A 25981-nucleotide genomic window follows, 5' to 3' on the forward strand; every position below is an offset into this window, starting at 1 on the left:
TGGAAGCTACCTTTGAGACGAGACCTTCTTGTTCAGGGTCCGTTCGAACATCCGAATCTGGTTTCACTCCAGCTGACTGCTTGGAGATTGAACGCTTGATTTTATCGAAGCGAGGTTTCTCAGATTCTGTTATCGATACTCTCGTTCAGGCCAGAAAGCCTGTAACTAGAAAGATTTACCACAAAATTTGGAAGAAATATATCTGTTGGTGTGAATCTAAAGGATTCCCTTGGGACAAGGTTAAGATTCCTAGGATTCTATCCTTCCTTCAAGAAGGATTGGAAAAAGGATTATCGGCAAGTTCCCTGAAGGGACAGATTTCTGCCTTGTCGGTGTTACTTCACAAAAAACTGGCAGCTGTGCCAGATGTTCAAGCCTTTGTTCAGGCTCTGGTTAGAATCAAGCCTGTTTACAAACCTTTGACTCCTCCTTGGAGTCTCAATCTAGTTCTTTCAGTTCTTCAGGGGGTTCCGTTTGAACCCTTACATTCCGTTGATATTAAGTTATTATCTTGGAAAGTTTTGTTTTTAGTTGCAATTTCTTCTGCTAGAAGAGTTTCAGAATTATCTGCTCTGCAGTGTTCTCCTCCTTATCTGGTGTTCCATGCAGATAAGGTGGTTTTACGTACTAAACCTGGTTTTCTTCCAAAAGTTGTTTCTAACAAAAACATTAACCAGGAGATTATCGTACCTTCTCTGTGTCCGAAACCAGTTTCAAAGAAGGAACGCTTGTTGCACAATTTGGATGTTGTTCGCGCTCTAAAATTCTATTTAGATGCTACAAAGGATTTTAGACAAACATCTTCCCTGTTTGTTGTTTATTCAGGTAAAAGGAGAGGTCAAAAAGCAACTTCTACCTCTCTCTCTTTTTGGATTAAAAGCATCATCAGATTGGCTTACGAGACTGCCGGACGGCAGCCTCCCGAAAGAATCACGGCTCATTCCACTAGGGCTGTGGCTTCCACATGGGCCTTCAAGAACGAGGCTTCTGTTGATCAGATATGTAGGGCAGCGACTTGGTCTTCACTGCACACTTTTACCAAATTTTACAAGTTTGATACTTTTGCTTCTTCTGAGGCTATTTTTGGGAGAAAGGTTTTGCAAGCCGTGGTGCCTTCCATTTAGGTGACCTGATTTGCTCCCTCCCTTCATCCGTGTCCTAAAGCTTTGGTATTGGTTCCCACAAGTAAGGATGACGCCGTGGACCGGACACACCTATGTTGGAGAAAACAGAATTTATGTTTACCTGATAAATTTCTTTCTCCAACGGTGTGTCCGGTCCACGGCCCGCCCTGGTTTTTTAATCAGGTCTGATAATTTATTTTCTTTAACTACAGTCACCACGGTACCATATGGTTTCTCCTATGCTATTATTCCTCCTTAACGTCGGTCGAATGACTGGGGTAGGCGGAGCCTAGGAGGGATCATGTGACCAGCTTTGCTGGGCTCTTTGCTATTTCCTGTTGGGGAAGAGAATATCCCACAAGTAAGGATGACGCCGTGGACCGGACACACCGTTGGAGAAAGAAATTTATCAGGTAAACATAAATTCTGTTTTTGGTCGAGGAGCATTATTCGCTTAGCTTATGAGACAGCAGAACATAAGCCTCCTCAGAGGATTAAGGCTCATTCAACTAGAGCAGTGGCTTCCTATTGGGCATTCAAGAATGAGGCCTCTATGGATCAGATTTGTAGGGCCACTACCTGGTCGCTTCGTCTGAAGCAGCTTTTGGGAGAAAGGTTTTGCAGGCTGTGGTGCCCTCAGAATAGGGTCCGCCTTCTTTTTTGCCCTCCCGTTCATTCAGTGTCCTCTGGAGCTTGGGTATATGTTTCCCACAAGTAAGGAATGAAGCTGTGGACTCTCCTCATATTAAGAAGGAATACATAAATTATGCTTACCAGATCATTTCCTTTCCTTCTGTATGAGGAAAGTCCACGGCCCCGCCCGTATTCTCCGAGGGGCAGACCTAAATTTTGTTTTGTTCTTCTGGCACCTTTTATACACTGATATTTCTCCTACTGTTCATTGTTCCCTTGGCAGAATGACTGGGATATGAGGGAAGTTGGGGAGGTATTTAAGCCTTTGGCTGGGGTGTCTTTGCCTTCTCCTGATGGCCAGGTTCTGTATTCCCACAAGTAAGGAATGAAGCCTTGGACTCTCCTCATACAGAAGGAAAGGAAATTATCTGGTAAGCATAATTTATGTTTTTTTGTTAAAATATTTTCTATCCCAGACACCTCTTGCACTTTTCACCACTTCCTTATTTGTCTGATATTCTGAATTTAAGTGTTAGTTGGCTGTGAAAATAATTTAATTAACTATCATAGAGTAACGAGTCCCTCTGAATCATATATTTCTTCTTTACTCTATTCTGTATTTTCTTGTGCATGATGGAATGGTTCTAATGGTCAATTACTCTGTGTTTTTTTAAGCTATCTAGACAGCTTAGATCGGATCGGAGCGCCTGATTATCAGCCGACAGAGCAGGATATTCTGAGGACCAGAGTCAAGACCACTGGCATTGTAGAAACCCACTTCACCTTCAAAAACCTCCACTTCAGGTCAGTGTGAACTTGCTTGCAAAACAATCTGTAGCAATATTTTTTGAAATGTTAATTACATAGACTCCGTGTATGCATTTGTTAGTTTTAATATAGTTTATATCTATAAAAAAGGTACAGATGAGGTTACATTATTTGTGAGGCAAATAATATATAGGGTGTTTTGATTTAATGTTATACAACTGTTAGTTTAGAAGAAGCATTTCATCTCAATGTGTACAGTTTTCCAGCTTAACCTCAATGTTTCACATAAACAAGCAAATATAGAATTAATAGAATGCTCAATGGGGATATTTTCAAATTGTGATCAAGATAAATCATATACTCCCTCTGGTGGTCAGATGTTGTATTACTTTTACAAGCATAAGGCACACCAACATTCTCTTTAAGATTGCAATATTAAAAGTGGTAAACACGTATTTCAACCTTCATTTTAGTATTTAACAATAAAAAACAAGAGGATCTCTGCTCTGTGTAATTATGATACCTAAATGTAAAATAAGAGCTTGGACTCTCATGTCCTGTAATCTTGGTTTTCAGTGTTGTGTTAACTATTACCCCTTATTTATACTCTTCAGCAATAATTTTCTCAAGTCCCAATGAAAGGCTCAACCTTCACTAGAGTAAGTTCACCCCCTCAATGGCATTAGTGTATAAATAAAGGAAAGACAGGATGCCATAGCAGGTTTTGTAACGTAGCTTTTCTCCATCAGAGTTGCTTTTCCAATACATGTATTCCTTCTAAGGTGTAACATAAGCTGGAAATAAAGCTAATTTTCTCCATCAGTGTTCCCTCTAATGCCAGTATTGTGTGCAGCCCAAAAGTGAAACAGTTAATTAGGTAACCACACCCTGGAAACACTGCACAATGCAGACTGCAAAGTACAATTCTCTTATTAACTGTTTCACTGCTGGGCCGCACACAAAACTGGCCTTAGAATGAATACTGTCCAACATGTATATTTCATATTTGACCCCACACTAAAATATGTGTCAAAAAAGCAGTCTTGTAGTAATGTTTGACATTAGGTAGTGCAATTCTCTAATGGATACTAAAAAGACCTAAGAGCCAATCTGAGTTGACTGGACCTCAAGTGGACATGAGTGGAATACACAGAAATAAGTATGCTAATTTGGTCAAGATTTTCATTTTGACCACCACACCCTGCCAAGCCATGTCACTTTTTGAAAATGCCACTTACTAAAGGTATCATATAGCAATTTTCACAAGTGCACCAAAGTTCCTATCTATTGTGACATATGTAGGCCCATCACCTGACCATTTGTAAGGGTAGGCCTCCTGTAGATGTACCACTAAATTCTTAGACAAACCAATATGACAAGCTAGCATCTTGGCAACTTTAATCTTATAATAGGAATTAGGGCTCTAAACACTTTAAATATCTCCAATAGGGCAGCTACAAAATACAGGAACTGTATAAGGAAAACAGTAAGATTATCAGCGCCAGTTTCTGCTGTGTATCATGTAATAGAAGTCTGTATATATTTACATTACTTCAAATGGCCACAGCTAGTGAGGACATTGGGCACCCTTGATGTATCCATATTTGTGGTTGTGAGCATTAAACAACAGGGTGAGGAGAAAGCAGTCACCTTGGAAAAAGCCAAATTGGCAATTGTGGATGATGTATGGCAATACCCGACCAAATCTTTTTGCTAAAATTTTTGCTTAGAGCTTAACATCAACATTAATAAGTAACATTGGCCAGAGGTTTTTACTCCAGTAATGGTCCTTGCCCTCCTTCGTAATGGTAAGTGCACTAGCTTTAAATATTGAAGTAGAAAGCTCTCTAGCAAAGAGGCCTTATTTAAACTGGGGAAAGCAGTTGTGAGAATTGTTTTTAAAAGGCTGAGGTAAACCTGTCCGGTCCCAAAGAGCAATGAGAAAACCCTTTATCTCTAATTTGGATGCTATGCCTGAATCAGGGGAGTCCCTAATATTGTATAGCGTTATAGCAAACTTCCTCCCAATAAAGGTCTAGATTACAAGTGTAGCGCTAATTTATCGCCAGCCCGTAAACGGGAAAATTCACTGTTTACGGGAACCCGATAAATAACCAGCCATTACAAGCAATTAGCGCTCTGAAAATTAACCAGAGATCAGATCTCTGGTTAATTTTCTAAATGTCCATCAGTTACCCACAAAATACAGCGTAGTGTAGTTATTAATAAATAAAAATGTTAGCATTTTTATTTTTTTACAAAATTCCTGCAAGAAGCAGTTATGAGGGGTTAAAGTTGGCGGGTGGGGGTTGTTAGAAAAAAAAAACGGCACTGAAAAGTGCCTTTACATTTTGGTCTATGGCGACTGTGTTACTATAAATATATATGTCTATGCTTAAATACATATACAGTCATGGCCAAAAATATTGGCACCACTTCGCCCAGACCAATGTTTAGGCATTCTCATGTTTATTTATTTTTGTTTGTATTGGTATGACACAAAAAAGTGGAGAAAAAAAAAAGTCAAATCTAACACATTCCACGCAAAACTCCAAAAATGGATTGGACAAAATTATTGGCACCCTCAATTTAATATTTGGTAGCACACTGAAATCAATCACTTCCTGTAACCATCAATGAGTTTCTTACACCTCTCTACTGGAATTGTGGACCACTCTTCTTTCGCCAACTGCTCCAGGTCTCTCAGATTGGAAGGGTTCCTTTTCCCAACTGCTGTTTTGAGATCTCTCCACAGGTGCTCTATGGGATTGAGATGTGGACTCATTGCTGGCCAGTTCAGTACTCTCCAGCACTTTGTGTTAAACCATTTCTGGGTGCTTTTTGACGTGTGCTTTGGGTCATTGTCCTGCTGTAAGACCCATGACCCCTGACGGAGACCCAACTTTCTGACACTGGGCCCTACATTGCACCACAGAATTATTTGGTAGTCTTCAGATTTCATAATGCCATGCACACAGTCAAGACATCCAGTGCCTGAAGCAGCAAAGCAACCCCAAAACATCAGTGAACCTCCACCATGTTTGACTGTAGGGACTGTATTCTTTTCTTTAAAAGCCTCATATCTTTTTCTTAAAACAATAGAATGATGGGATTTACCAAAAAGCTGCAATTTTGTTTCGTCTGTCCACAACACATTCTCTCAAAAGGATTTTGGCTTCCTCAGGTAAGTTTTGGCAAACTCCAATCTGGCTTTTTTATGTTTGTGTGTCAACAGTGGGGTCCTCCTGGATCTCCTACCATAGTGTCCCTTTTCATTCAGATGGCGACGTATAGTGCGAGCTGACACATTTGTACCCTGTGCCTGAAGGTCAGCTTGAATTTGTCTGGAATTTGATTGAGGTTCTTTATCCACCATTCGAACAATCCTTCGTTGCAATCTTTGATCAATTTTTTTCTTTCGTCCACGTAGATTAGCTGCAGTGCCATGGGCTGTAAACATCTTGACAATGTTGCACACAGGAACATTAAGATCTCTGGTGATGGACTTGTAACCTTAAGATTGTCCATTCTTTTCCACAATTTTTGTTCTCAAATCCTCAGACAATTATTTGCTGCTCTTTCTCTTCTTCATACTCAGTGTGGCACACAGACACACAACAGAAAGGCTGAGTAAATTATTCCCCATTTTAACTGGTTGCCGGTGTGATTTCTATATTGTCAGCACCTGTTAATTGGTACAGGTGAGTTTAATTACAAATTACAGGAGCATCACAAACTTGGAATGCAAATATTTCTTACAATTTTGAGAAGGTGCAAATAATTTTGTCCAGTACATTTTTGGAGTTTTGCGTGGAATGTTTCAGATTTGGCTTTTTTTTTCTCCACTTTTTTGTGTTATACCGATACAAACAAAATAAATAAACGTGAGAATGCCTAAACATTTGTAATTGCAACAATTTTCTGGGCAAAGTGGTGCATTATCTGACAGAAATGCAGGGGTGCCAATATTTTTGGCCATGACTGTATATTTGTGTTAATATGTGTATATACACATAAATGGGTATGTATATATTCATATACATATATATTTAAATGTGCTGCCCATTTCTGCACGATTTACCCCCATCTCTGCGCTAGGTTCTCATGTGTCTGACGGCATGGGAATGAGGCTCCCATTGGAGCCTATGGAAACGCGCTCTTGTGATCAAAAGTTTCTGTGCAATCGTGTTTGCATTCCACCTAACTTGTAATACCAACGAACATTTGCGTGTGCGCTGGTATTACTAAGTGAAACGCAAATAAGCAATATTTTACGTTACACTTGTAATCAAGCCCAAATTGAGTTAAGCAAACCCGCCTTTCGTATTAAGACAAGGAATTATATTCATTGAGGTCCTATGGCAAGGCTTTTTAGCCAATGAGCAGTCGTCTATTTACCTTATAATAGGAAAGATGCATATTATGCATTGATTGCAGATTGGCACGATCTAGCTTATCCATAAGGGTCAAGGAGCACATAGTCCAACATGGCAACATGTAGATTAGAGCATTATGGGCTTGTAACAGTCACATAAAAAAATTAAAGACAACTTTTACACACTGCAAATATTAATTCACCCAGTCAGAGTTCGGTGATCTAAAAATTCAAATAGGAAAAGCATTCTATTAAAAAACATTAATCCTTCAGTGAGTCATGGAAATCGTTTTCTGTAGGGTACATCCATTTGCTTTTAGTAAAGTGCATGACTATTACTTCAGACAAGATGCCTCTCTAGCTTAAAACAATCTCTTTGCTTCAAGCACTACACAAACCATTGTCTAAATAAATTGAAAGCCTGATATTCAGAATAGAAGCAATGTCAGAATGACATCAAAATGAAATCACATGGTCTTTGTTACAAAGCTTTATAATTCTGATTCTATAGTCCACTTTATATATAATATATAATTATAACAATAATGTAAATAAACCCACCAGAAGGAGAAAGGGTCAATAATTAAAGAGGAATAAATATGGTCATAATGTTTTTTCTCCTGATGTTATATTTTCATATGATTGCGTTTCATTTAGTTTTTATTTATTAATATGTTTGTTCAGGTAGCAAGATTGGTTATAGGTATCATTAGAAAATATGTACTTGTTTTATTGTGTTTTCATTAAAGAAAATAATAGTCAATGCAAGAACATGGATACTCTTTTTAAAATAATTTTGTTGGGTTGTGAAACCATTGTTTATCTGTAAAAAAAAATGTATTATGTATTTACCCTTATTGTTGAGAAGGTGTATTTAAGGACAACTTTTTCTCGTATTTCTGTGACATATGATCTTCCCTACTGGTCTTATACCCCTGGAGTAGGTAGAATTTCCCTTGAAAATTTTGAGACACCTCACTTTCTATACCCTTTCCCATAAGTTCTTTTTTCTATTTATTTGGAGTTATGTTGTGCTGGCTGTACCTCTGCTCCATCCTGATATATTATTATTTGTACAGATAAAGAAAAGAAAAAAGATTGTGATTCCTCTCAAAACTGTTTTACTGTCGTAATAATTTAGCCCCAACTGCCCCTTTCCTCAGAGAGTATTCCCTGATTATACCATAAATGTTCATCTTTGTGCTATCCCTTCCACTGAAGAGCATTTTCCTTGTAGTCTCAGTCAAATACCATAGTGCTTGTTTTCTGGGGGTTTTCTTCCTTGAATGAAGAAATAAGTTTTGTGTCACAATGGACCAATCCTGGTTCAGACACTCCCATTCCCTGTAATATGCTACAAGTATTTGTGTCTGAAAGCATATCCCAATGCACCTAATTCTTTAGTGTATTGCTTTATTCCATTTAAAAGTATTTTCACAGCTCTGTATCACTATTAGTTATCTAACATTGCTGTTGTATTGTGTCTGTTGAATTTAATGTAGTGAAACAGGCATATAAGCAATAGTATCATGTTCTTGGACTGACTTAATCAGATTTTGCACCTTAAACAACAACACTTAAATGTCCAGTATTTTTAAAGACCCCTGTCAGCTAAATGTAAAGGGTCTTCTAGGCCTTTATGCATTAGAAATATGGCTCAAAAAGAAGTTACATTGTGCATTTTCTATTATATGTGACAACCATAGTGGTGTAAAATCATTGCTGGTGTATACCTCTAGCAGCCAAGGGGGTCACATCAATGCTCTGTAAATATGTTTCTGGCAACCAAAGAGATAAAATGACTGCATAGTTGTGAAAATATATGTGGTGGGATCAAGGGTGGCCTATGGTTGAGCTTTTGTGGAGATATGTGAACCCAGCTAGTCCCGTATCCAATCACCTATAGGTCGTCCGGTATATTTATGTAGCACAGCTGGCAACTCTCTTGATGACAGTGCCTTAGAAAATGTGGGTACAGTTACAGTACAATCTGTACTGTCTAAGGTTAAAACAGTATCCTCCAGATTATTGCTTAGGAAAAATACAGGGCTATATTACAAGTGGCGTGCTAACTGTCGTACGCGAGCGATATTGGCTTTTTGCGCACGTTGGAAATAGCACGCTTATTACAAGTTGAAAGTAAATGTGATTGCAAGAGCGCATTCGCATTTTACGCTCATCGGCTTCATGCGACTGAAACCCTTGCATAAAAGGTAGCGTGTTAAAAAAAAAAGTTGCACTAAACACAACATAAATATATTTTAAAATACAGTTACACTCATATGAACAATATCTGATAAAAATAATTCATATAAATATTTTTAAAAAGGGTTAAAAGGTATATGGTATGTGACAAGTTGTTTGACTACAAAGGGCATATATATAAATCTCTAAATATGTGTGTGTGTGTATGTATATATATATATATATATATGTGTTTGTGTGTGTGTGTGTATATATGTGTATATATATATATATATATATATATATATATATGTGTGTATATATATATATATATATATATATTTCTTCTATAAGGTACGACGAGTCCACGGATTCATCCTTTACTTGTGGGATATTATCCTCCTGCTAACAGGAAGTGGCAAAGAGCACCACAGCAGAGCTGTCTATATAGCTCCTCCCTTAGCTCCACCCCCAGTCATTCTCTTTGACTACTCATAAGTACTAGGAAGGGTAAAGTGAAAGAGGTGATAAAATATTAGTTTTTACTTTCTTCAAGCAAGAGTTTTTTGTTTTAAATGGTACCGGTGTGTACTATTTACTCTCAGGCAGCAGATGGATGAAAACTTCTGCCTGGAGGGTGATGATCTTAGCATTTGTAACTAAGATCCAGTGCTGTTCCCACAGAGGCTGAGGAGTACATGAAACTTCAGAGTGAGGAACGTTTTCATGCTATATAGCAGTGAGGTATGTTCAGTCATTTTTTCTGGAGAGACTGTGTATTTCAGAAAGGCTGACAGTATCCCCATGAGGGTAAGGGTAAGAAGTAATCCTAAAAGCTATAGAAAGGCATTACTAAGCTTGCATAAGGGGCTAATTAAAAAATGGTTGACACTGGTTTTTGAATGTTTGTGGGCAAACGTTTTATGAACTGGGAGTGCTATTAACGTTTTGTGGGCAATAACGTTTTTGTTGGCAACTTTATTGAGGGTACATTTGGCTTATTTTTTGGGTCTCAGAACCCCCATGGCTAGTTTAAAACCGCTCTGGTGCGGTTCTTTGAGGCTGTAGAGACATTGAGTGAGATGGGCGGGGCCTATTTTCGCGTCTCAGATGCGCAGTTGTTTTCACTCAGCAAGCAGCAAGCTCCAACTCCTGAGGGCCCTTGTGGATGTTTTGGGCCAAATCGAAGCTTTAACCCCATATTTACTATCCCTGAGGGCAGGAAGGTGCCACAGCAGGGCTGTGGCAAGGTGCTGGGGATGTTTTTTCCGGATTTAATCCGGTTTGCACAATAAAGGGTTAAATGTTAAATTTTCTTGTGGGGCAAACTTAACTACACATATTGAGTTTGCTATCAAAAATTTGAAAAATTTGGAGCATTTTAAAGCAGTTTTGCAGAACGTGTATGCTTTTTTTCTCTTAAAGGTGCTGTACCGTTTTTTAAGATTGTTGTTTTTTTCACTAAATAAAGTGTTTTCATGTTTGTTTGTAGTCATTACTAGCCTGTTCAACATGTCTGACATTGAGGAAAGTCATTGTTCAATATGTTTAGAAGCCATTGTGGAACCCTCACTTAGAATGTGTCCCTCATGCACTGAAAGGTAAATAAATTGCAAAGAACATATTTTAGCTACTAAAAGTATGTCGCAGGATGATTCTCAGTCAGAAGGGAATCAGGTTATGCCATCTAATTCTCCCCAAGTGTCACAACCATTAATGCCCGCACAAGCGACGCCAAGTACTTCTAGTGCGTCTAATTCTTTCACCCTGTAATATATGGCCGCAGTTATGAATACTACCCTCACAGAGGTTTTATCTAAGCTGCCTGGGTTGCAGGGGTAGCGCAGTAGGTCTGGTGTGAGAACAAATGCTGAGCCCTCTGACGCTTTATTAGCCATATCCGATGTACCCTCACAATGTTCTGAGTTGGGGGTGAGTGATTTGCTGTCTGAGGGAGAGATTTCTGATTCAGGAAAGATGTTCCCTCAGACAGACTCGGATATGACGGCTTTTAAATTTAAACTAGAACACCTCCGCTTATTACTCAGGGAGGTTTTAGCGACTCTGGATGATTGTGACCCTATTGTAGTTCCAGAGAAATTGTGTAAAATGGACAGATTTCTAGAGGTTCCTGCTTACACTGATGTTTTCTTTCATGTAATTAGCAAGAGTCCATGAGCTAGTGACGTATGGGATATACATTCCTACCAGGAGGGGCAAAGTTTCCCAAACCTCAAAATGCCTATAAATACACCCCTCACCACACCCACAAATCAGTTTTACAAACTTTGCCTCCTGTGGAGGTGGTGAAGTAAGTTTGTGCTAGATTCTACGTTGATATGCGCTCCGCAGCAGGTTGGAGCCCGGTTTTCCTCTCAGCGTGCAGTGAATGTCAGAGGGATGTGAAGAGAGTATTGCCTATTTGAATTCAATGATCTCCTTCTACGGGGTCTATTTCATAGGTTCTCTGTTATCGGTCGTAGAGATTCATCTCTTACCTCCCTTTTCAGATCGACGATATACTCTTATATACCATTACCTCTACTGATTCTCGTTTCAGTACTGGTTTGGCTTTCTACTACATGTAGATGAGTGTCCTGGGGTAAGTAAGTCTTATTTTTGTGACACTCTAAGCTATGGTTGGGCACTTTTATATAAAGTTCTAAATATTTGTGTTTAAACATTTATTTGCCTTGATTCAGGATGTTCAATATTCCTTATTTCAGACAATCAGTTTCATTATTTGGGATAATGCATTTGAATAATCAATTTTTTTCTTACCTTAAAATTTGACTTTTTTCCCTGTGGGCTGTTAGGCTCGCGGGGGCTGAATATGCTTCATTTTATTGCGTCATTCTTGGCGCAGACTTTTTTGGCGCAAAAAAATTATTTGTTATTTCCGGCGTCGTTCTTATCACCCGAAGTTGCGTCATTTTTTGACGTTTTTGCGCCAAAAGTGTCGGCGTTACCGGATGTGGCGTAATTTTTTGGCGCTAAAAGCATTTAGGCGCCAAATAATGTGGGCGTCTTTTTTGGCGCTAAAAAATATGGGCGTCATTATTGTCTCCACATTATTTAAGTCTCATTGTTTATTTGCTTCTGGTTGCTAGAAGCTTGTTCACTGGCATTTTTTCCCATTCCTGAAACTGTCATTTAAGGAATTTGATTAATTTTGCTTTATATGTTGTTTTTTCTATTACATATTGCAAGATGTCTCAGATTGACCCTGAATCAGAAGATACTTCTGGAAAATCGCTGCCTGATGTTGGATCTACCAAAGTTAAGTGTATTTGCTGTAAACTTGTGGTATCTGTTCCTCCAGCTGTTGTTTGTAATGAATGTCATGACAAACTTGTTAATGCAGATAATATTTCCTTTAGTAATGTTACATTACCTGTTGCTGTTCCATCAACATCTAATACTCAGAGTGTTCCTGTTAACATAAGAGATTTTGTTTCTAAATCCATTAAGAAGGCTATGTCTGTTATTCCTCCTTCTAGTAAACGTAAAAGGTCTTTTAAAACTTCTAATTTTTCAGATGAATTTTTAAATGAACATCATCATTCTGATTCTGATAATGGTTCCTCTGGTTCAGAGGATTCTGTCTCAGAGGTTGATGCTGATAAATCTTCATATTTATTCAAAATGGAATTTATTCGTTCTTTACTTAAAGAAGTCTTAATTGCATTAGAGATAGAGGAATCGGGTCCTCTTGATACTAAATCTAAACGTTTAAATAAGGTTTTTAAATCTCCTGTAGTTATTCCAGAAGTTTTTCCTGTCCCTGATGCTATTTCTGAAGTAATTTCCAGGGAATGGAATAATTTGGGTAATTCATTCACTCCTTCTAAACGTTTTAAGCAATTATATCCTGTGCCATCTGACAGATTAGAATTTTGGGACAAAATCCCTAAGGTTGATGGGGCTATTTCTACTCTTGCTAAACGTACTACTATTCCTACGGCAGATAGTACTTCCTTTAAGGATCCTTTAGATAGGAAAATTGAATCCTTTCTAAGAAAAGCTTACTTATGTTCAGGTAATCTTCTTAGACCTGCTATATCTTTAGCGGATGTTGCTGCAGCTTCAACTTTTTGGTTGGAAGCTGTAGCGCAACAAGTATCAGATCATAATTCTCATAGCATTGTTAATCTTCTTCAACATGCTAATAATTTTATTTGTGATGCCATCTTTGATATCATTAGGGTTGATGTCAGGTATATGTCTCTAGCTATTTTAGCTAGAAGAGCTTTATGGCTTAAAACTTGGAATGCTGATATGTCTTCTAAGTCAACTTTGCTTTCCCTTTCTTTCCAGGGTAATAAATTATTTGGTTCACAGTTGGATTCTATTATTTCAACTGTTACTGGGGGGAAAGGAACTTTTTTACCACAGGATAAAAAATCTAAAGGTAAATTTAGGTCTACTAATCGTTTTCGTTCCTTTCGTCACAATAAGGAACAAAAGCCTGATCCTTCCCCTACAGGAGCAGTATCAGTTTGGAAACCATCTCCAGTCTGGAATAAATCCAAGCCTTTTAGAAAGCCAAAGCCAGCTTCCAAGTCAACATGAAGGTGCGGCCCTCATTCCAGCTCAGCTGGTAGGGGGCAGATTACGATTTTTCAAAGAAATTTGGATCAATTCGATTCACAATCTTTGGATTCAGAACATTGTTTCACAAGGGTACAGAATAGGCTTCAAGATAAGGAGAGTGAATGTAGATCCTGCGCAGAAGACAGATGGGGGGAGGGGATTGGGAATACCTCTAGCTCTCCTCAACGGATACCCTAGTGTACCCGATGTAGACAGAAAACGATAGGGGGTGGAGGTGAGCGCCAAAGTAGGCTGAGGAAGGGAAAGGGGGACAACTGTAGCCCACAATGTGGGTCCTCCTACTAGTAGTTAGGGAGTGAATGTACAAAAGATATATGCTAAAATGGGTATACAAGTTAAAAATGTATATCACTATTTATTCCACACAATCGGTTAAAAATATCGGTGATCTTCTAAAACATACAGTCAAAAAGATATATTACACATTCATAAATAATCATGGATCCATGTTACAATAACGAAATGTAGAAAATGACATAAAATCTGAAAAAATAATAAAAATAAAAGTAAAAATGACCTGGTGCACCTAAAAACGTCTGACAATGAATGACCTGATAGGCCAAGTGTCTTAGTATGGGTGGTACTCTATGGTACAATCCGGATATTGATGAGTGTTCTTATGATTGTATTTATCCAAACAGATAATGGTGTGAAAAAAAGGAAAAGTGTCTATATTATATATCCAATTCAGAAAAATTCCAAAATAGTGTGTATCCTGTGATTAGAAAAATACAAACTAGAAAATGTGAAAACAATGCGATCACTGGATATCAAAAAAAGTGGAATAAATTAGTCCCAAATGTGAAGAAAATATAAGTAACTTTGCAAAAAATGTGGAAATCCTCAAAATGGTGAAGCAAAAAGAAATTAGTCTTTCAAAAGTTAATCAATAAGTGTCCAAAATGATATAGTGGATTCTGTGCAGTGAAGTTGTCTTCCAGTTGGATACAATAAAACAAAATAAAACTGTGCAAAAACCTGCAAAGAAAACAAACAATACTATAATATATATAAACTGTTCAGTGGATATATCAGTATTATGCTTACTCAAATCAGTCAACGCGTTTCGGCCATATCCTCCTGGCCTTTATCAAGTCTTGATAAAGGCCAGGAGGATATGGCCGAAACGCGTCGACTGATTTGAGTAAGCATAATACTGATATATCCACTGAACAGTTTATATATATTATAGTATTGTTTGTTTTCTTTGCAGGTTTTTGCACAGTTTTATTTTGTTTTATTGTATCCAACTGGAAGACAACTTCACTGCACAGAATCCACTATATCATTTTGGACACTTATTGATTAACTTTTGAAAGACTAATTTCTTTTTGCTTCACCATTTTGAGGATTTCCACATTTTTTGCAAAGTTACTTATATTTTCTTCACATTTGGGACTAATTTATTCCACTTTTTTTGATATCCAGTGATCGCATTGTTTTCACATTTTCTAGTTTGTATTTTTCTAATCACAGGATACACACTATTTTGGAATTTTTCTGAATTGGATATATAATATAGACACTTTTCCTTTTTTTCACACCATTATCTGTTTGGATAAATACAATCATAAGAACACTAATCAATATCCGGATTGTACCATAGAGTACCACCCATACTAAGACACTTGGCCTATCAGGTCATTCATTGTCAGACGTTTTTAGGTGCACCAGGTCATTTTTACTTTTATTTTTATTTTTATTATTTTTTCAGATTTTATGTCATTTTCTACATTTCGTTATTGTAACATGGATCCATGATTATTTATGAATGTGTAATATATCTTTTTGACTGTATGTTTTAGAAGATCACCGATATTTTTAACCGATTGTGTGGAATAAATAGTGATATACATTTTTAACTTGTATACCCATTTTAGCATATATCTTTTGTACATTCACTCCCTAACTACTAGTAGGAGGACCCACATTGTGGGCTACAGTTGTCCCCCTTTCCCTTCCTCAGCCTACTTTGGCGCTCACCTCCACCCCCTATCGGCTTCAAGATAAGGCCTCCTGCAAGAAGATTTTTTCTTTCCCGTGTCCCAGTAAATCCAGTGAAGGCTCAAGCATTTCTGAAATGTGTTTCAGATCTAGAGTTGGCTGGAGTAATTATACCAGTTCCAGTTCTGGAACAGGGGCTGGGGTTTTACTCAAATCTTTTCATTGTACCAAAGAAGGAGAATTCCTTCAGACCAGTTCTGGATTTAAAAATATTGAATCATTATGTAAGGATACCAACATTCAAGATGGTAACTATAAGGACTATTCTGCCTTTTGTTCAGCAAGGGCATTATATGTCCACAATAGATTTACAGGATGCATATCTGCATATTCCGATTCATCCAGATCACTATCAGTTTCTGAGATTCTCTTTCCTAGACAAGCATTACCAGTTTGTGGCTCTGCCGTTTGGCCTAGCAACAGCTCCAAGGATTTTTACAAAGGTTCTCGGTGCCCTTCTCTCTGTAATCAGAGAACAGGGTATTGTGGTATTTCCTTATTTGGACGATATCTTGGTACTTGCTCAGTCTTCACATTTAGCAGAATCTCATACGAATCGACTTGTATTGTTTCTTCGAGAACATTGTTGGAGGATCAATTTACCAAAAAGTTCATTGATTCCTCAGACAAGGGTAACCTTTTTAGGTTTCCAGATAGATTCAGTGTCCATGACTCTGTCTCTGACAGACAAGAGACGTCTAAAATTGGTTTCAGCTTGTCGAAACCTTCAGTCTCAATCATTCCCTTCGGTAGCCTTATGCATGGAAATTCTAGGTCTTATGACTGCTGCATCGGACGCGATCCCCTTTGCTCGTTTTCACATGCAACCTCTTCAGCTCTGTATGCTGAACCAGTGGTGCAGGGATTATACAAAGATATCTCAATTAATATCTTTAAAACCGATTGTACGACAATCTCTGACGTGGTGGACAGACCACCATCGTTTAGTTCAGGGGGCTTCTTTTGTTCTTCCGACCTGGACTGTGATTTCAACAGATGCAAGTCTGACAGGTTGGGGAGCCGTTTGGGGGTCTCTGACAGCACAAGGGGTTTGGGAATCTCAGGAGGTGAGATTACCGATCAACATTTTGGATCTCCGTGCAATTTTCAGAGCTCTTCAGTCATGGCCTCTTCTAAAGAGAGAGTCGTTCATTTGTTTTCAGACGGACAATGTCACAACCGTGGCATATGTCAATCATCAAGGAGGGACTCACAGTCCTCTGGCTATGAAAGAAGTATCTCGAATACTGGTATGGGCGGAATCCAGCTCCTGTCTAATTTCTGCGGTTCATATCCCAGGTATAGACAATTGGGAAGCGGATTATCTCAGTCGCCAAACAAGAAGCTTCCCAGCTATCTGTCCAGATCCAGGGATCCTCAAGCGGAGGCAGTGGATGCATTGTCACTTCCTTGGAAGTATCATCCTGTCTATATCTTTCCGCCTCTAGTTCTTCTTCCAAGAGTGATTTCCAAGATTCTAAGGGAGTGCTCGTTTTTTCTGCTGGTGGCTCCAGCATGGCCTCACAGGTTTTGGTATGCGGATCTTGTCCGGATGGCCACTTGCCAACCGTGGACTCTTCCGTTAAGACCAGACCTTCTATCACAAGGTCCCTTTTTCCATCAGGATCTCAAATCCTTAAATTTGAAGGTATGGAGATTGAACGCTTGATTCTCAGTCATAGAGGTTTCTCTGACTCTGTGATTAATACTATGTTACAGGCTCGTAAATCTGTATCTAGGAAGATATATTATCGAGTCTGGAAGATTTACATTTCTTGGTTTTTTTCTTATCATTTTTCTTGCCATTCTTTTAGAATTCCTAGAATTTTACAGTTTCTTCAGGATGGTTTGGATAAAGGTTTGTCTGCAAGTTCCTTGAAAGGACAAATCTCTGCTCTTTCTGTTCTTTTTCACAGAAAGATTGCTAGTCTTCCTGATATTCATTGTTTTGTACAAGCTTTGGTTCTTATAAAACCTGTTATTAAGTCAATTTCTCCTCCTTGGAGTTTGAATTTGGTTCTGGGGGCTCTTCAAGCTCCTCCGTTTGAACCTATGCATTCGCTGGACATTAAATTACTTTCTTGGAAAGTTTTGTTTCTTTTGGCCATCTCTTCTGCTAGAAGAGTTTCTGAATTATCTGCTCTTTCTAGTGAGTCTCCTTTTCTGATTTTTCATCAGGATAAGGCGGTGTTGCGAACTTCTTTTAAATTTTTACCTAAGGTTGTGAATTCTAACAACATTAGTAGAGAAATTGTGGTTCCTTCATTGTGTCCTAATCCTAAGAATTCTAAGGAAAAGTCGTTGCATTCTTTGGATGTAGTTAGAGCTTTGAAATATTATGTTGAAGCTACTAAGGATTTCCGAAAGACTTCTAGTCTATTTGTTATCTTTTCCGGTTCTAGGAAAGGTCAGAAGGCTTCTGCCATTTCTTTGGCATCTTGGTTAAAATCTTTGATTCATCATGCTTATGTCGAGTCGGGTAAAACTCCGCCTCAAAGGATTACAGCTCATTCTACTAGGTCAGTTTCTACTTCCTGGGCGTTTAGGAATGAAGCTTCGGTTGATCAGATTTGCAAAGCAGCCACTTGGTCTTCTTTGCATACTTTTACTAAATTCTACCATTTTGATGTGTTTTCTTCTTCTAAAGCAGTTTTTGGTAGAAAAGTTCTTCAGGCAGCTGTTTCAGTTTGATTCTTCTGCTTATAATTTCAGTTTTTTTTATTATAAGATTTAAACTTTATTTTGGGTGTGGATTTTTTTCAGCGGAATTGGCTGTCTTTATTTTATCCCTCCCTCTCTAGTGACTCTTGCGTGGAAGATCCACATCTTGGGTAGTCATTATCCCATACGTCACTAGCTCATGGACTCTTGCTAATTACATGAAAGAAAACATAATTTATGTAAGAACTTACCTGATAAATTAATTTCTTTCATATTAGCAAGAGTCCATGAGGCCCACCCTTTTTTGTGGTGGTTATGATTTTTTTGTATAAAGCACAATTATTCCAATTCCTTATTTTTTATGCTTTCGCACTTTTTTCTTATCACCCCACTTCTTGGCTATACGTTAAACTGATTTGTGGGTGTGGTGAGGGGTGTATTTATAGGCATTTTGAGGTTTGGGAAACTTTGCCCCTCCTGGTAGGAATGTATATCCCATACGTCACTAGCTCATGGACTCTTGCTAATATGAAAGAAATGAATTTATCAGGTAAGTTCTTACATAAATTATGTTTTTCCGGTCCCTAAGAGGATTTCGGACATTGTTACTAAGGAGTGGGATAGACCAGGTATTCCGTTCGCTCCCCCTCCTACTTTTAAGAAAATGTTTCCCATATCAGACACCATATGGGACTCGTGGTGGAGGGAGCTATTTCTACCCTGGCTAAGCATACAGCTATACCTATTGAGGACAGTTGTGCTTTCAAAGATCCTATGGATAAAAAATTAGAGGGTCTCCTAAAGAAAATATTTGTTCATCAGGGTTTTCTTCTCCAACCTATAGCGTGCATTGTTCCAATAACTACTGCAGCTGCTTTTTGGTTCGAGGCTCTGGAGGAGGCTCTTCAGGTTGAGACCCCATTAGATGATATTCTGGATAGAATTAGGGCTCTAAAGCTAGCTAATTCTGTCATTACAGATGCCGCTTTTCAACTGGCTAAATTAGCGACAAAGAATTCAGGTTTTGCCATTTTAGCACGTAGAGCGTTATAGCTTAAGTCCTGGTCTGCTGATGTGTCATCAAAATCTAAGCTTTTAGCCATCCCTTTCAAGGGTAAGACCCTATTTGGGCCTGAACTGAAAGAGATCATTTCAGACATCACTGGAGGGAAAGGCCATGCCCTTCCTCAGGATAAGACAAATAAGATGAGGACCAAACAAAATAATTTATTTCATGTAATTAGCAAGAGTCCATGAGCTAGTGACGTATGGGATATACATTCCTACCAGGAGGGGCAAAGTTTCCCAAACCTCAAAATGCCTATAAATACACCCCTCACCCCACCCACAACTCAGTTTTACAAACTTTGCCTCCCATGGAGGTGGTGAAGTAAGTTTGTGCTAGATTCTACGTTGATATGCGCTTCGCAGCAGGCTGAAGCCCGGTTTTCCTCTCAGAGTGCAGTGAATGTCAGAGGGATGTGAAGAGAGTATTGCCTATTTGAATACCATGGTCTTCCTCTAGGGGATCTATTTCATAGGTTCTCTGTTATCGGTCGTAGAGATTTCTTCTCCTACCTCCCTTTTCAGATCGACGATATACTCTTATATACCATTACCTCTACTGATTCTCGTTTCAGTACTGGTTTGGCTATCTACTATATGTAGATGAGTGTCTTAGGGTAAGTAAGTCTTATTTCTATTTATGACACTCAAAGCTATGGTTGGGCACTTTATATGTAAAGTTCTATATATATGTGTTTAAACTTATATTTGCCATGATTCAGGATAATCAGCATTCCTTCATTCAGACGGTCAGTTTCATTTTTTTGGGAAAATGCATATAAATTTTATTTTTCTTACCTTAAAATTTTCAATTGACTTTTTTCAAAAATTGCAGGCTGTTAGGCTCGCAGGTGCAGAAAATGCTTCTATTTATTGCGTCATTCTTGGCGCAAGACTTTTTTTGGCGCAAAAATGTTGTAATTTCCGGCGTCATAGTTGGCGCAGGAAGTTTTCACGTAATTGCGTCATTTTTTACGTATGTGTATTGCGGACGTTTTTTGGCGCCAAAAAATATGGGCGTCATTCTTGGCGCCAAAATATGTGGGCATTATACTTGGCGCCAAAAATGTGGGCGTCATACTTGGCACCAGTTTTTTTCACATTATTTCAGTCTCACTTTTTAGTTGCTTCTGGTTTTCTAGAAGCTTGTTTCATTTTGCATTTTTTCCCATTCCTGAAACTGCCATTTAAGGAATTTGATAATTTTGCTTTATATGTTGTTTTTCTTTTACATATTGCAAGATGTCACTACCTGACCCTGGATCAGAATCTACTTCTGGAAAAGCGCTGCCTGATGTCGGTTCTACCAAAGCTAAGTGCATTTGTTGTAAACTTTTGGTAACTGTTCCTCCGGCTGTAGTTTGTGTTAGGTGTCATGATAAGCTATCCAACGCTGATAATATTTCCATTAGTAATAATCCATTACCTGTTGTTGTTCCTTCAACATCTAATGTTCAGGATGTTCCTGTTAATGTTAAAGAATTTGTTTCTAATTCTATTCGGAAGGCTCTGTCTATTATTCCTCCTTCTAGTAAACGTAAGAGGTCTTTTAAAACTTCACATATTTCAGATGAATTTTTAAATGACCGCCATCATTCTGACTTATCTATTTCTGATGAGGATCTATCTGGTTCAGAAGATTCTACCTCAGATATTCACTGATAAATCTTCATATTTGTTTAAGATGGAGTTTATTCGTTCTTTACTTAAAGAAGTGTTGATTGCATTAGATATGGAGGAGTCTAGTCCTCTTGATATTAAAACTACTAAGCGTTTAAATTCAGTTTTTAAACCTCATGTAGTTATTCCAGATGTTTTTCCTGTTCCTGATGCTATTTCAGAAGTAATTTCTAGGGAATGGAATAGTCTGGGTACTTCTTTTACTCCTTCTCCAAGGTTTAAGAAATTGTACCCTTTGCCATCTGATAGATTAGAGTTTTGGGACAAAATCCCCAAAGTTGATAGGGCTATCTCTACTCTTTCTAAACGTACTACTATTCCTACGGCAGATAGTACTTTGTTTAAGGATCCTTTAGATAGGAAGCTTGAATCCTTTCTAAGGAAGGCTTATTTATGTTCAGGTAATCTTCTTAGACCTGCTATTTCTTTGGCTGATGTTGCTGCAGCTTCAACTTTCTGGTTGGAGGCTTTAGCGCAGTGCTTTCCAAACTGTGTGTCGGGACACATTAGTGTGTCGGCAGCAGTGTGTAGGTGTGTCCCTGCTTCAACACAAATTGTTTAGAATTTTAAAAAAAAAATGGTTTCTGACTTTCTGCCTGAATGCTACGCATATCACGTAGTTGACACGTGATTGATACCTAGTGGGTCACAGATTATCTTAACCTATTGGCACAGCTCAGCGGGAACTGAAACTATTCCAATTGGCGGCACATTAGCTCCTGACTGCACGTGTAGTCTCCTCAATCGGCTTGTGACTGCATGTGTAGTCAGTGAATGGGACAGCAGTGCGTACCATAGTCAGTCAGACTCACAGAGCTCTAAGGGTGGCATCTTAAACGCTGAGCTGAAGTCAGAAGTCAAAGGGTTGTCTTTTTTTGCAGCTAGCTCCCAATAGTGCATTGCGCTCCTGCTCTTGATATATGGATAGAAAGTGGAAGCTTAAAAATGCTTGATGATGAAATGCAAGTGTCTTTATCTAATATTCCACCAAATATTCAGAAACTGTGTTCATCCCAGCTATTGGTGTTATTGAACTTTTTTATTTCTTGAACATACATACTGTTACTTGTAAATACATGTTATTATTATATAATTTATGTATGTGTTCGTATATCTTAAAACAAAATAGTTTAACCTCCTGTTTGCTTGTACAACTGATTTACTGTGCCGCAAAATGATGTTGGTCTAAAAAGTGTGTCACCAACATGAAAAGTTTGGAAAGCTCTGCTTTAGCGCAACAAGTGTCAGACCATAATGCTTATAGCATTGTTAAACTCCTTCAACATGCTAATAACTTTATTTGTGATGCCATTTTCGATATCATTAGAATTGATGTCAGGTATATTTCTTTAGCTATTTTAGCCAGAAGAGCTTTATGGCTTAAGTCTTGGAATGCCGATATGACTTCTAAGTCAACTTTGCTTTCTCTTTCTTTCCAAGGTAATAAATTGTTTGGTTCTCAGTTAGACTCAATAATTTCAACTGTTACTGGGGGGAAGTGAGCCTTTTTACCTCAGGATTAAAAAATCTAAAGGTAAAAATAGGGCTGCTAATCGTTTTCGTTCCTTTCGTCAGAATAAGGAACAAAAGCCTGACCCTTCCTCCAAAGGAACAGTTTCCGTTTGTAAACCTTATCCAGTCTGGAATAAATCCAAGCCTTTTAGAAAGTCAAAACCAGCCCCCAAATCCGCATGAAGGTGCGGCCCTCATTCCAGCACAGCTGGTAGGGGGCAGATTACGATTTTTCAAAGATGTTTTGATCAATTCGATTCAAAGTCTTTGGATTCAGAATATTGTTTCACAAGGGTACAGAATAGGTTTCAAGGTAAGACCGCCTGTGAGAAGATTCTTTCTTTCATGCATTCCAGTAAACCCATTAAAGGCTCAAGCGTTTCTGAAATGTGTTTCAGATCTGGAGTCAGCTGGGGTAATTGTACCAGTTCCAGTTCTGGAACAGGGCCTGGGGTTTTATTCAAATCTGTTCATTGTTCCAAAGAAAGAGAATTCTTTCAGACCAGTTCTGGATCTAAAAATATTGAATCGTTATGTAAGGATACCAACATTCAAGATGGTAACTATAAGGACTATTCTGCCTTTTGTTCAGCAAGTTCATTATATGTCAACAATAGACTTACAGGATGCCAATCTTCATATTCCAATTCATCCGGACCATTATCAGTTCCTGAGATTCTCTTTTCTAGACAAGCATTACCAGTTTGTTGCTCTTCCTTTTGGCCTAGCAACAGCTCCAAGGATCTTTTCGAAGGTTCTCGGTGCCCTTCTTTCTGTAATAAGGGAGCAGGGTATTGCGGTATTTCCTTATTTGGACGATATCTTGGTACTGGCTCAGTCTTTACATTCTGCAGAATCTCACACAAATCAACTTGTGTTGTTTCTTCAAAGACATGGTTGGAGGATCAATTTACCAAAGAGTTCCTTGATTCCTCAGAAAAGGGTAACCTTTTTGGATTTCCAAATAGATTCAGTGTCCATGACTTTGTCTCTAACAGAAAAGAGACGTCTGAAATTGGTTTCAGCTTTACGAAACCTTCAGTCTCAATCTTTCCCTTCGGTAGCTTTGTGCATGGAAATTTTAGGTCTCATGACTGCTGCATCGGACGCAATCCCTTTTGCTCGTTTTCACATAAGATCTCTTCAGCTTTGTATGCTGAACCAATGGTGCAGGGATTATACAAAGATATCACAATTAATATCCTTAAATCCCAATGTTCGATCTTCTCTGACTTGGTGGTTAGATCACCATCGTTTAGTTCAAGGGGCCTCTTTTGTTCGTCCAACCTGGGCTGTGTTCTTAACAGATGCGAGTCTTTCAGGTTGGGGAGCTGTATGGGGATCTCTGACAGCACAGGGGGTTTGGGAATCTCAGGAGGCGAGATTACCAATCAACATTTTGGAACTCCGTGCGATTTTCAGAGCTCTTCAGTTCTGGCCTCTTCTGAAGAGAGAATCGTTTGTTTTCAGACAGACAATGTCACAACCGTGGCATATGTCAATCATCAAGGGGGGACTCACAGTCCTCAGGCTATGAAAGAAGTATCTTGGATACTTGTATGGGCGGAATCCAGCTCCTGTCTAATTTCTGCAGTTCACATCCCAGGTATAGACAATTGGGAAGCGGATTATCTCAGTCGCCAGACGTTACATCCGGGCGAATGGTCTCTTCACCCAGAGGTATTTCTTCAGATTGTTCAAATCTGGGGGCTTCCAGAAATAGATCTGATGGCCTCTCATCTAAACAAGAAACTTCCCAGGTATCTGTCCAGATCCTCAGGCGGAAGCAGTGGACGCATTGTCACGTCCTTGGAATTATCAACCTGCTTATATCTTTCCGCCTCTAGTTCTTCTTCCAAGGGTGATTTCCAAAATCGTAATGGAGCGTTCGTTTGTACTGCTGGTGGCTCCAGCATGGCTACACAGGTTTTGGTATGCGGATCTCGTTCGGATAGCAAGTTGCCAACCTTGGACACTTCCGTTAAGGCCAGACCTTCTGTCTCAAGGCCCATTTTTCCATCAGGATCTCAAATCATTAAATTTGAAGGTATGATGATTGAACGCTTAATACTTAGTCATAGAGGTTTCTCTGACTCAGTGATTAATACTATGTTACAGGCTCGTAAATCTGTGTCTAGAAAGATCTATTACCGAGTCTGGAAGACTTACATTTCTTGGTGTTCTTCACATAAATTCTCTTGGCATTCTTTTAGAATTCCTAGAATTTTACAATTTCTTCAAGATGGTTTGGATAAGGGTTTGTCTGCAAGTACCTTGAAAGGACAAATCTCTGCTCTTTCGGTTCTTTTTCACAGAAAGATTGCTAATCATCCTGATATTCATTGTTTTGTACAGGCCTTGGGCCTCGTATCAAGTCAATCTCTCCTCCTTGGAGTCTCAATTAGGTTCTGAGGGCTTTAAAGGCTCCTCCGTTTGAACCTATGCATTCTCTGGATATTAAATTACTTTCCTGGAAAGTTTTGTTCCTTTTGGCCATCTCTTCTGCTAGAAGAGTTTCTGAGTTATCTGCTCTTTCTTGTGAATCTCCTTTTCTGATTTTTCATCAGGATAAGGCGGTGTTGCTGACTTCATTTAATTTTTTACCTAAGGTTGTGATTTCTAACAACATTAGTAGAGAAATTGTTGTCCCTTCATTGTGTCCTAATCCTAAGAATTCTCTGGAGAGATCTTTATATTCTTTGGATGTAGTAAGAGCTTTGAAATATTATGTTGAAGCTACTAAAGATTTCAGAAAGACTTCTAGTTTATTTGTTATCTTTTCTGGTTCTAGGAAAGATCAGAAGGCTTCTGCCATTTCTTTGGTGTCTTGGTTAAAGTCTTTGATTCATCATGCTTATGTAGAGTCGGGTAAATCCCCGCCTCAAAGGATTACGGCTCATTCTACTAGGTCAGTTTCTACTTCCTGGGCTTTTAGGAATGAAGCTTCTGTTGATCAGATTTGCAAAGCAGCAACTTGGTCTTCTTTGCATACTTTTACTATATTCTACCATTTTGATGTTTTCTCTTCTTCTGAAGCAGTTTTTGGTAGAAAAGTACTTCAGGCAGCTGTTTCAGTTTGATTCTTCTTATAATTTCAGTTTTTTTCATTATAAGATTTAAACTTTTTTGATTTGGGTTGTGGATTATTTTTTTCAGCGGAATTGGCTGTCTTTATTTTATCCCTCCCTCTCTAGTGACTCTTGCATGGAAGTTCCACATCTTGGGTATCTGCTATCCCATACGTCACTAGCTCATGGACTCTTGCTAATTACATGAAAGAAAACATAATTTATGTAAGAACTTACCTGATAAATTCATTTCTTTCATATTGGCAAGAGTCCATGAGGCCCACCCTTTTTTG

At 38.5% G+C, this 25981-nt stretch overlaps 1 protein-coding gene across 2 annotated transcripts in view; it reads left to right on the forward strand.

Annotated features, from left to right (window-relative positions):
• Positions 1 to 25981, forward strand: part of GNAO1 (G protein subunit alpha o1) — a 471718-nt gene that overhangs the window by 314263 nt on the left and 131474 nt on the right. For both annotated transcript variants that reach the window (XM_053700323.1, XM_053700322.1), the window contains exon 5: positions 2433 to 2561. In XM_053700323.1, coding sequence (XP_053556298.1) covers positions 2433 to 2561 — 129 coding nt within the window. The remainder of the gene's footprint in view (positions 1 to 2432; positions 2562 to 25981) is intronic.

Source organism: Bombina bombina, chromosome 1, assembly GCF_027579735.1.
Source record: "Bombina bombina isolate aBomBom1 chromosome 1, aBomBom1.pri, whole genome shotgun sequence".
NCBI classification, from domain to species: domain Eukaryota; kingdom Metazoa; phylum Chordata; class Amphibia; order Anura; family Bombinatoridae; genus Bombina; species Bombina bombina.